The sequence below is a fragment of the Leucoraja erinacea genome, unplaced genomic scaffold (assembly GCF_028641065.1).
Source record: "Leucoraja erinacea ecotype New England unplaced genomic scaffold, Leri_hhj_1 Leri_224S, whole genome shotgun sequence".
In the NCBI taxonomy this organism is placed as follows: domain Eukaryota; kingdom Metazoa; phylum Chordata; class Chondrichthyes; order Rajiformes; family Rajidae; genus Leucoraja; species Leucoraja erinaceus.
Window position 1 is genome coordinate 60,818 of NW_026576125.1, and position 12,532 is coordinate 73,349.

At 46.5% G+C, this 12,532-nt stretch overlaps 1 protein-coding gene across 1 annotated transcript; it reads left to right on the forward strand.

The window, feature by feature from the left end:
• Positions 1–1,080: 1,080 nt before the first annotated feature.
• LOC129716381 (V-type proton ATPase subunit G 3-like) lies at positions 1,081–8,937 on the forward strand. Its single transcript, XM_055666252.1, has 2 exons — positions 1,081–1,252; positions 8,558–8,937. Exons 1-2 carry the CDS (start codon positions 1,171–1,173, stop codon positions 8,740–8,742), a joined length of 267 nt encoding a protein of 88 aa, XP_055522227.1. The 5' UTR covers positions 1,081–1,170; the 3' UTR covers positions 8,743–8,937.
• Positions 8,938–12,532: the final 3,595 nt, after the last annotated feature.

Genomic DNA, 12,532 nt, shown 5'->3' on the forward strand with positions numbered 1-12,532 from the left:
CTTCCTGCTCAATTATCTCTGGGGCACCAAATGTTTGGTATTTACAGTCAGTGTGCATTTACATCTACTCGTTTAAAATATTTAATAAAATGAAACTTTTATTTAGAGTCATAGAGTCAAGCAGGCCCTTCGGCCCAACTCGCCCACACCGCCAACAATAGCCCGGCTACACTAGTCCCACTTGCCTGCGCTTGGTACATATCCCTCCAAACCTGTCCTATCCATATACCTGTCTAACTTCAACAATGGGATAGTCCCAGCCTCAACTACCTCCTCTGGCAGCTTGTTCCATACACCCACCCTTTGTGTGAAAAAGTTATCTCCTGGATTTATATTAAATCTTTTTCCCTTAACTTTGAACCTATGTTCTCTGGTTCTTGATGGCCCTAGTCTGGGCCAAAGGCTCTGTGCATCTACCCGATCTATTCCTCTCATGATTTTGTACACCTCTGTAACATCACCCCTCATCCTCCCATGCTCCATGGAATAGTCCCAGCCTACTCAACCTCTCCCTATGGCTCACACCCTCTAGTCCTGGCAACATCCTTGTAAATATTTTCTGAACCCTTTCAAGATTGTCAATATCTTTCCTCTAACATGGTGCCCAGAACCGAACACAATATTCTAGATGTCAAAGTGTCAAAAGCCTTTTTGACCACATCTACCTGCGACTCCACCTTCAAGGAACCATGCACTTGTACTCCTAGATCCCTCTCTGCTCCACAGCACCACCCGGAGAAGGTGCAAGACACTGCAGATTGTGGAGCAAAAAACAAAGTGCTGTAGGAACTCAGAGAGTCAGGCAGCATTTGTGGAGGGAAATAAGCAGACAACATTTTGGCCATCGGTGAATCTGGCCATCATGGGCAAGTTCTTTCAGAGATGCTGCCTGAACTGCTGAGTAACTCCAGCACTGTGTGTGTTTTTTAATCCACTTGTCCATGAGCACAGCCAATGTTTGTGTTTTATTCAGTCAAGGCACATCAAGCATTGGTGAGCCGCTGGGCTGGCTGTAACTAGCTGAAAGCAGCCGGTGACTGGAGCTGGTCTCTGCTCTACAAGCAGTGCCCTGGCTGCCTTTGTTTGTAGCCACAACAAGGTAAAGTCACAGGGACCCTACAAATGTGGAGCTGAGCGCTAGCCTGGCAGTCCGCTGCCTCACTGGACAACATGACCAGCCACTCCCAGGGAATCCATCAGCTACTGCAGGCAGAGAAACGGGCAAAGGAGAAGTTAGAAGAGGCCAAGAAGCGTGAGTAAACTAAACTATTAACAAACGCAAGCTCGCCCACTCTCACTGACAGCGAAAGATAGTTGCAGCACACTGGAGAAATCGAAGCACCAACATCATTATTGTAGAGGAAGCATTGATATTAGATTCTTAAGCCTTTGAACAAATTGTACTTCAAAAACAACATAAATTGTACCGATTAAAGTTTTAGTTGAGTTTATTATTGTCATGCGCACCGAGGTACAACAAAAAGCTTCAGTTTGTGTGCTCTCCAGTCAAAGATCACACATGAATATAACCAAACCATCCACATTACACAGATACAGGATGAAGTGTACAGCATTTAGTGCAAGAGTCAAGAGTGTTTTATTGTCATATGTCCTGAAATGGAACAATGATGTTCTTATATAGACTCTGGAAACACCATAAAACACAAAGAAGTTCAGTATACACGAAAATACAGTATATAAAATTGAAGCCTGATTAAAGAGAGTTCAAATGTCTCCAGTGAGGTAGATGGGAGGTCAGGACCGTTCCCTTGCTGATGAGAGGACGGTTCAGTTACCGGATCACTGCTGGGCCGAAACTATTTGTAAATGTAGCATTTTACTCAGCAGCAACTTCTGGCCATAAATGTATACATGCCACAACACTGCAACAGCTTGTGCGCAAAGAGAAGGGACATGAGAGGTACAAACATGCCTTGCCCGATACAGCAGGGAGCTGTACACTGCACTGGGAAAGACAGGGCAGCCATGAATGTTTTAGGGGCAAGAGATTTCTCCACTGACGTAGCACTGTTAGACAAACATGTAGTGAAAGCTGCTGAAATACTGCCCGCAGTATCATCAGGGTAAACATAGAACACAGAGCAGTCAGCACAAGCCCATCAGCCTATACATACTACACCTGACGCCAACTTAAACTAATTTCCTCTGCCTGCATGTGATTCATATTCTATTCACAAACTTTTCCCTCTCAACTAAAACCAAAGCCTTTTATCAGAGGTACCTGTAAATAACTGTGACATGAGAACATGTTAGTCGCTTGGTAAAGAATGATTTCCTCCAGAGATTGGCTGATCCATACAGACCATGACTGTAGAAATGTGTAGGAAGGAACTGCAGGTGCTGGTTTAAACCGAAGATAGACACAAAGTGCTGGAGTAACTCAGCGAGACAGGCAGCATCTCTGGAGAGAAGGAATGGGTAACATTTTGGCACAAGGTCTTTCTTCAGGCTGTAGAAATGTTGATTACTTGCACAGAATAGGCAATGAAGCAGCGGTAAAATTGCTGCATTACAGCACCAGAGACCCAGGTACGATTCTGACTACCGGTGCTGTCGGTGTGGAGTTTGCACATTCTCCCTGTGACCGCGTGGGGTTTCTACAGTTTCCTCCCACATTCCAAATGCTGTATCAGGGGCAGGACAGGTATGTAAGTTATTTGGCCTCAGTAAACTGATCATTGTGTGTAGGATAGTGCTAGTATATGGGAACAACTGGTTGGCGCAGACTCAGTGGGCCAAAGGGCCTGTTTCCTCGCTCTAAAACTAAAACTAAAATGAATCCGAGAAGCAAACTGATTTTAAAGTTTGCAGCCTCTGACTGTTATTCAATCATCTAAAAGCAGCCAGCTTAGCTTCCTCACTGCAGGTCTGTGCGCCCATGTTGGAGCCACTAGCGTCTGCTGGTGTCAGCCTTAGTAGAAGCCAGGGCCCCAGCTGTCTCCTGCCATGCCCAGGCACCGATGGTTCACAGATTCCCTGCCTTTGGGAGGAGCGTAGGCTCTATCAGAGGGTGAGGATTGCAACAGAAGCCAGACCTGGCCTTCACTAAACATGAACACAGGGAAACAGCCTCCGTTCCCCTCTTCTCCCCAATCTTATAAAGTGTTTCAAATCATGACAGGACTAGATCGAGCAGATGCACCGAGTCTTTTGCCCAGAGTTGGTGAATCGAGGACCAGAGGACATAGATTTAAGGTGAAGGGGAAAAGATTCAATAGGAACCTGAGGGGTAACTTTTTCACACAAAGGGTGGTGGATGCATTGAACAAGCTGCCAGAGGAGGTAGTTGAGGCTGGGACTATCCCAACATTTAAGAAATGGTTAGACAGGTATATGGATGTGACAGGTTTGGAGGGACATGGCCCAAATGCAGGCAGGTGGTGACTAGTGTAGCTGGGACATTTTGGCCTGTGTTGGCTAGTTGGGCTGAAAGTTTCGATGCTGTATCATTCTATGATTCCTCTGGGGAAAGCGGGACACTTTGTTACACCTCATCTGCCAGCTTGGCTGGGCATGATTCACTCAGCAGCAGAAACGTCTCTAGACAAGGTCCAACTGATCTGTGGTTCCATCATCCACTGCCTCCAACCAATATGCCCTGCATTTACAGGGAAATACAGGGTAGCTTTTCACAATCCTCACAAGGTTACCATGGTGTTATTAGTTTGTTTTTGTACTTTGTTTTATTGTCCTTGCTTTAACCAGTCAAGACCCCAAAATATCAGTTCCATCCATCTCCAACCTGGCCCCTTGTCAATGAGCAACAATTGTCACTCCTAACAGGAAGTGTTGAAAACAGGGCCAAAAGAGCAGGAGGGAACTGCAGATGCTGGATTATCCGGAAAATAGACACAAAGTGGTGGAGTAACTCAGCGGGTCACGCAGCATCTCTGGAAAACGTGAAAATAAATCTTGGGTCAGAACCCTTCTTCAGACTGAAAGTAGAAGGGGGTAGAAACTAGAGGTAGGAAAAGGCCAGATACATGAGGGCTGGCAATAGATGACCAAGGAACTTAAAGCACACCGCATTGGGGGTTCAGTATTGATGTGGATAGAGAACTGGCTGGCAAACAGGAAGCAAAGAGTAGGAGTAAACGGGTCCTTTTCACAATGGCAGGCAGTGACTAGTGGGGTACCGCAAGGCTCAGTGCTGGGACCCAGCTATTTACAATATATATTAATGATCTGGATGAGGAAATTGAAGGCAATATCTCCAAGTTTGCGGATGACACTAAGCTGGGGGGCAGTGTTAGCTGTGAGGAGGATGCTAGGAGACTGCAAGGTGACTTGGATACGCTGGGTGAGTGGGCAGATGTTTGGCAAATATGTATAATGTGGATAAATGTGAGGTTATCCATTTTGGTGGCAAAAACGGGAAAGCAGACTATTATCTAAATGGTGGCCGATTGGGAAAGGGGGAGATGCAGCGAGACCTGGTTGTCATGGTACACCAGTCATTGAAGGTAGGCATGCAGGTGCAGCAGGCAGTAAAGAAAGCGAATGGTATGTTGGCTTTCATAGCAAAAGGATTTGAGTATAGGAGCAGGGAGGTTCTACTGCAGTTGTACAGGGTCTTGGTGAGACCACACCTGGAGTATTGCGTACAGTTTTGGTCTCCAAATCTGAGGAAGGACATTATTGCCATAGAGAAGGTTCACCAGACTGATTCCTGGGATGTCAGGACTGTCTTATGAAGAAAGACTGGATAGACTTGGTTTATACTCTCTAGAATTTAGGAGATTGAGAGGGGATCTTATAGAAACTTACAAAATTCTTAGATGCAGGAAGATTTTTCCCGATGTTGGGGAAGTCCAGGACAAGGGGTCACAGCTTAAGGATAAGGGGGAAATCCTTTAAAACCGAGATGAGGAGAACTTTTTTTACACAGAGAGTGGTGAATCTCTGGAACTCTCTGCCACAGAGGGCAGTTGAGGCCACTTCATTGGCTATATTTAAGAGGGAGTTAGATGTGGCCCTTGTGGCCAAGGGGATCAGAGGGTATGGAGAGAAGGCAGGTACGGGATACTGAGTTGGATGATCAGCCATGATCATATTGAATGGTGGTGCAGGCTCGAAGGGCTGAATGGCCTACTCCTGCACCTAATTTCTATGTTTCTATGTTTTCTATGAATGGTGGAGCCCAGAATTGGCTGGGAAATAGATGAAAACAAAGGCAAACAGGGATGCGAACAATGAAACTAGTCGGACAACTAGGGGCAGGGGTAGAGTGAGAGGGAATGCCGGGGTTACTTGAAATTAGACCAATTAAAGTTCATACCACACGTCTTGGGCCATTTGTGAACAAGCATCTTACTAGAGGCTTCAAGCTGTCCCCTTTATGACCACAGTATAGTTGAGTTTATTATTGTTACATGTACCGAGATACAATGAAACACTTGTAGCTGATCTTCACAGTTTACAAGATGCCTGGTTATAAAAGTACTTCCCCAAGGTTTGCACTCCACACCTCTTTTTGGAATGGGAACGACTTCTAAATTGCGTGATCAACTTTCAAGTGAGAACTGCAAAAGTGGATGTTTCCAATTCGGTAGATTTCTTATTTACATCATCCTAGACAGTGTGATGTCGTTGTTCCACACGTCTTCTGCCTTTTCAGCATTGTTCCCTCGTCAACTTCCCTGTTAACTCCTCCATCTCCACAAACACCCACTGCACCGCCCACAGCATCTGCTCATGTAACCACAGGTCATAGAACGTAGAGCAGGACAACACAGGAGCAGACCCTTCAGCCCATAATGTCCATGCCGAACGTGACACTAGGCCAAACCAATCTCTGCCTGCATCTAAATGCAGCCTCACCTACGTCTTTTATAACTGCAACTTCCTTACCAAGAAAAAAAAGTCTAAAGTTTAGTATATGGAAATAAAAGGCAGAAAACTCACTGACTGAATAGGAGGGGAGGGGAGGGGAGTGGGGCGGGGGGGGGGGGGGGGGGGGGGGGGGGGGGGGGGTTGGTGGGGGGGGAGCGGGGGGGATTATCATGCATGTGGCCCCATTAACTCAGTATTAATTCTGTAATGCACTGTAAGGTGGATATTGTCCTTGAGTTGTATGGTAAAACTTAACTTGAAAATGCAAGCCTGACAATCACCCCCTGTGGAAGATGCAAGGTCCTTTCAAATAACTTTTGCTCCCCTAATACAAGCCATCTTTTATCACAGCCAAATCCCAACACCCCAATCAGCATCAATGTCAACAAAGTATTGATGGTCGAGAGCTGCAGGTTCCTTAAGTGTAAATGTCACCGATAATTTGTCCATCACCAACCACTTTGAGGTCATGGCCGAGAAAGCACACCCATGCTCCTCCTTCATCAGGCGACTGAGAAAGTACTGCATGTGTCCAGCAACCTTACCAAGGTTCTACAGATGCATCATGGAGGAATTCATCCTTGTGGGTTGCAACACAGGCTGGTTTGGGAACAGCTCTGCCCAGGTCCATGAGAAATTGCAGAGAGTTGGGACATATTCCAGTCCATCTCACAGTCCAAACTGCCCATCATCGACTTCATGTACATTTCACATTGCCTGGAGAAAATAGGCAACAATGATACACAACATGGTGTGTGTTCTGGGTGCTAATGTTACTAAGCCAAACAAACAACTTGCGATTATGCGAGTATTTCATGACAGTCACATTGGTTTCCTCAATTGCTATTCAGGTTCTTGGATATTGTCCATCTATGCTTTACACAATCGGGGAATGCAGCCAACATAATCAAGGACCTTCTCAACCCAGTCATTTACTTTTTTCTCTTCCGTCAGGCAGAAGACATAAAGACTTGAGAACAGGTGGTACTAGATTCCGGAGCAGCTTTATCAAACAACTGAATTAAACAAGAAAATGCGGATGTTGGTTTATACCAACAATAGACAGTAACGCAGCAGGTCAGGCAGTAGTCTGGAAATAAGGGATGGGTGATGAGCCTTCTGAAGAAGTGTCCCAACCCGAAACATTACCCATCCTGATATTGCCTGAGCCGCTGAGTTACTCCAGCTCTTTATGTCTATATACTGAATGGTTCTTCCATATGTTTGGGTGTAGTCTCAATCGCTCAACCTACCTCATTTCCAACGTTGGACCATTCCTCTGAAACTTTTAACATTATAACCTTGTAACACTAACACTATATTCTGGTATTTTTGATCATTTTTCTTTTTGCATCATATTTAGCGCAGACATTGTGGGCCGGAGGGCCTGTTCTTGTGCTGATACTGTTCTATGTATCAGTCCATGTGACAATAATAAGCCAGCAACATGCCATAAGTAGAAGGTAGAGGCGCCTGTACATTGCAGACCCCAGCTATGACTGTAAGAAACAGGGAGAGCCAGACCAGGAGTGGACCAACTAGTCTACAGTTCTGCTCCATCATCCATTAGTATCAAGTCTGATCTGTTTTATTTTCACACACAGGGTGGGTGTATGGAACGAGCTGTCAGATGAGGTAGTTGAGGCAGGGACTATCACAATGTTTTAGGAACATTTGGATAGGTACATGTACAGGAAAGGTTTAAAGGGATATGGGCTAACTCAGGCGGGTGGGACTAGTGTAGATGGGGCATGTTGGTTGCTGTGTGCAAGGTGACTGAAGGGCCCCTTTCCACACTGTATCACTCTACCTTGGTGCCATTGCTCAGCACAATGTGTATGTCCTTCAATTTCCCCAGTATCCAGTCAGGCAGTCAGGCTGTAGAAGTAATGCAACTCCACGCAGGGCAGCTCCCCCAGGGTTAGTGCCCCATCAAGTGGGTGGTAGAGAGAGCCAAGGGACATGCTGTGACTGAGGACACAAGGAACTGCAGATGCTGGTTTACACACACAAAAAACAGAGTGCTGGAGTAACTCAGCGGGTCAGGCAGCATCTGTGGAGAACATGGATAGGTGATGTTTCACAGAGTGCTGGAGTAACTCAGCGGGTCAGGCAGCATCTGTGGAGAACATGGATAGGTGATGTTTCACAGAGTGCTGGAGTAACTCAGCGGGTCAGGCAGCATCTCTGGAGAACATGGATAGGTGACAGTTCTGGTCTGGGCCCTTCTTCAGACTGAAGCTCTGATGGGTCAGTGTAGTTGTCAGTATGTGCAACGTACATCACACTCTCCCATCCCCACAGAGCTCCCTGAGGAAAGGTAGCCGCGAATGCAATCTCTCCGCCGGCCATCACGTTACATCACCAGCCATAAGGCTACATACAGCTCGCAGCGGCTGTGAGAAATGGGTTTGTATATAAAAAAGACAGCCGTCTTGTCCACTTAGATTTTGTGCTTCAGGATCTGAATGAAATTGGTGCACAGGAGGGCGGAATCCGTGTAGAAAGTGCATACACCGTCAGTAAGGAATGATTGGAGGCATATGCCGGAAAGACTTACAGGTATAAGATGCTGTTTGTTGGACCAGCCGCGGCCGCTGCTCCATCCTCCGCCTCCCGTGTGTTTATCGCTGTTTATCAGACTCGCGGTTCCGTCGGTATGAAGCCCTAATCAGGCATTTTGTTTTGTCAACGTTACCTGCAGGGAAGGGCAGGCGGCTGAAGCAGGCAAAGAGCGAGGCACAAGCTGAGATTGATCAATACCGCCTGCAACGCGAGAGGGAATTTAAACACAAACAAGATTCGGTGCGTATTGATCCAAATCAAATGCGTTTCATGCCTGCCTCTGGAAAGTCAGCTTTGGGAGGGGGTGGGGATAGCAATAGATGACATTTTGGGTCGGGACCCTTCATCAGTATAATCCAGCAGTTCCCAATGTTCATATTGGGGTGTAAGCTGCCCAAGCAGAATATGAGATGTCCGGAATCTAATGACATTGGTCAGGGAGTAGGTGGTCACACCTTTGCCAAATAGATTCCGTGGAAACGGAGTCTTATGATGACCAAATGTATAGGAAGGAACTGCAGATGCTGGTTTACACCGAATATACGCTGCAGTGTCTGGAGGCTCTGCTTAGGCTCCCCCCCCCCCCCCCCAACGTGGTCTCCCAGTTTGCCACCCCCCCCTTTTACCCCCCCCCCCCCCCCCCCCCCCCCCCCCCCCCCCCCCCCCCCCCCCCCCTCCCCCCCCCCCCCCCCCCCCCCCCCCCCCCCCCCCCCCCCACCCCCCCCCCCCCCCCAACCCCACCCATATTTCGCTTCAACAGCTAACAACCCAGTGGTATGAACATTGACTTCTCTAACTGCCAGTAGCCCTTGCTTTCCCTCTCTCTCCATCCCTCCCCATCCTAGTTCTTTGACTAGTTTCACTGTCCTCCTGATTAAATTTGCCTAGTTCACACCTTCCCCATAGCTAACAATGAACCATTCTATATTTCTTTGACCATTGACTATTTTGATCTGTCATTTTCTCACCTTATCTTTCCATATCTCTATGTCTCCCTCTCCCCGACTTTAACCATATAACCATATAACAATTACAGCACAGAAACAGGCCACTGTGGCCCTTCTAGTCCGTGCCGAACACTTACTCTCACCTAGTCCCATCTACCTGCATTCCAACCATAACCCTCCATTCCTTTCCCGTCCATATACCTATCCAATTTATTTTTAAATGATAAAATCGAACCAGCCTCCACCACTTCCACTGGAAGCTCATTCCACACAGCCACCACTCTCTGAGAAAAGAAGTTCTCCCTCATGTTACCCCTAAACTTTTGCCTCTTAATTCTCAAATCATGTCCTCTTGTTTGAATCTTCCCTACTCTCAATGGAAAAAGCTTATCCACGTCAACTCTGTCTATCCCTCTCATAATTTTAAAGACCTCTATCAAGTCCCCCCTTAACCTTCTGCGCTCCAAAGAATAAAGACCTAACTTGTTCAACCTTTCTCTGTAACTTAGGTGCTGAAACCCAGGCAACATTCTAGTAAATCTCTAAGTCTGAAGAAGGGTCTCGATTACGCCTGCCCAGAGATGCTGCCTGTCCCGCTGAGTTACTCCAGCACTTTGTGTCTGTTGGCTGATGGCCAAGTACCATTTTGTTTTGCTCGCCAAAAGCAGGGAATCAACCAGACCACCTGAGAGAACTCAGGCCTTTATAGCTCTTTGACACAAACCAAATTTGTTCATTTGTAGGAAGGAACTGCAGATGCTGGTTTACACCAAAGATAGACACAAAATGCTGGAGTAACTCAGCAGGTCAGGCAGCATCTCTGGAGAGAAGAAATATGTGACATTTCAGGTCGGAACCTTTCCTGCCTCTTTAAAATCAAAATTAATTAAATGTCTTGTTAGAACAAATGGCAATACATCAGGCACACATAAACCTTGTTTTAAAGAAAAATAATGTTACAATGAACAATGGCATTTGATGGATCCCTTTACAAATGTGGCAAAGTCGTTAATTACCAGTTCTATTTTGGAGTTATCAGCTATGCTGGTAGAGGTATCATTAACTTTCTCCATGGCCACATGCCAAACATCAGCTCATGGTTTTATGTTTTGATGATAAAGTCACGGTGTTGAGGAGTTGTACAACAGGCCCCTCATCCACCCTGTCTATAATGACCAAGTTGGCTTTCTGGGCTAGACACAAAATGCTGGAGTGAATCAACGGGTCAGACAGCATTTCCAGAGAATAGGAATAGGTGACGTTTTGGGTCGAGATCCTTCTTCAGACTGAGTGTCAGGGAAAAGGGAAACAAGAAAGATAAATGGCGATATAGAACAAATGAATGAATGATATGCAAAAAAAAAGTAACAATGAGAAAGGAAAGAAGCCATTGTTAGCTGTGGCCTGGGCAAAAACAAGTTCCTGATGAGACTCAACAAGGCGACTTTGAAGCTAGTACAATGACTTTGGTGGGAGAGGAACGGAGGGAGAGTGGATGCAAGGGTTGCTTGAGGTTAAAGAAATTAATGTTCACACCGCTGGGGTGTAAGCTGCCCAAGCAAAATATGAGGTGCTGTTTGGCTCCAATTTGCATTTGGCCTCACTCAAGTTCAAGTGCGTTTATTGTCATGTGTCCCTGTATAGGACAATGAAATTCTTGCTTTGCTTAAGCACACTGAAAATAGTAGGCATTTACTACAAAACAGATAAATGTGTACATACACCATGATATAAATATATACACACATGAATAAATAAACTGGTAAAGTGCAAATAACAGAAAGTGGTTATTAATAATCAGAGTTTTGTCCGAGCCAGGTTTAATAGCCTGATGGCTGTGGGGAAGTAGCTATTCCTGAACCTGGTTGTTGCGGTCTTCAGGCTCCTGTACCTTCTACCTGAAGGTAGCAGGGAGATGAGTGTGTGGCCAGGATGGTGTGGGTCTTTGATGATACTGCCAGCCTTTTTGAGGCAGCGACTGCGATAAATCCCCTCGATGGAAGGAAGGTCAGAGCCGATGATGGACTGGGCAGTGTTTACTACTTTTTGTAGTCTTTTCCTCTCCAGGGCACTCAAATTCCCGAACCAAGCCACGATGCAACCGGTCAGCATGCTCTCGACTGTGCACCTGTAGAAGTTAGAGAGTCCTCCTTGACAATCCGACTCTCGGTAATCTTCTCAGGAAGTAGAGGCGCTGATGAGCTTTTTTGATAATTGTGTTAGTGTTCTCGGACCAGGAAAGATCTTCAGAGATGTGCACGCCCAGGAATTTGAAGTTCTTGACCCTTTCAACCATCGACCCATTGATATAAATGGGGCTGTGGGTCCCCCTCCTACTCCTTCCAAAGCCCACAATGAGTTCCTTGGTTTTGCTAGTGTTGAGGGCCAGGTTATTGCGCTGGCACCATATGGACAGTTGCTCGAACTCTCTTCTGCACTCTGACTCATCCCCATCAGTGATACGTCCCACAATAGTGGTGTCGTCAGCGAACTTGATGATGGAGTTCGCACTGTGGTTCGCTACGCAGTCATGAGTATAGAGTGAATACAGCAGGGGGCTGTGCACGCAGCCTTGAGGCGCTCCCGTGCTGATTGTTATCGAGGCTGACACATTTCCACCAATGCGAACAGACTGTGGTCTGTGGATGAAGAAGTCGAGGATCCAATTGCAGATGCGCAGAGACCCAGTTCTGCGAGTTTGCTAACCAGTTTGGAGGGGATGATTGTGTTAAATGCTGAGCTGTAATCAATGAATAACAGCCTGACATATGAGTTTTTGTTGTCCAAGTGGTCCAGTGCGGAGTGGAGGGCCAGCGAGATCGCATCCACCGTTGATCTGTTGTGGCGGTAAGCGAACTGCAGTGGGTCTAGGTTTTTGTCGAGGTAGGAGTTGATTTGCTCCATGATCAGCCTCTCAAAGCACTTCATCACCACCGGCGTTAGTGCCACTGGTCGATAGTCATTGAGGCACGTCACCTTACTCTTCTTGGGCACCGGTATAATTGATGCCCTTTTAAAGCAGATGGGGACCTCAGACCTCAGAAGTGAGAGGTTGAAAATGTCCGTAAAAACCCCCGCCAGTTGGTCCGCACAGGTTTTTAGAACACGACCGGGTATACCATCAGGACCAGGTGCTTTTCGGGGGTTCACCCTCTGAAGGATTTTCT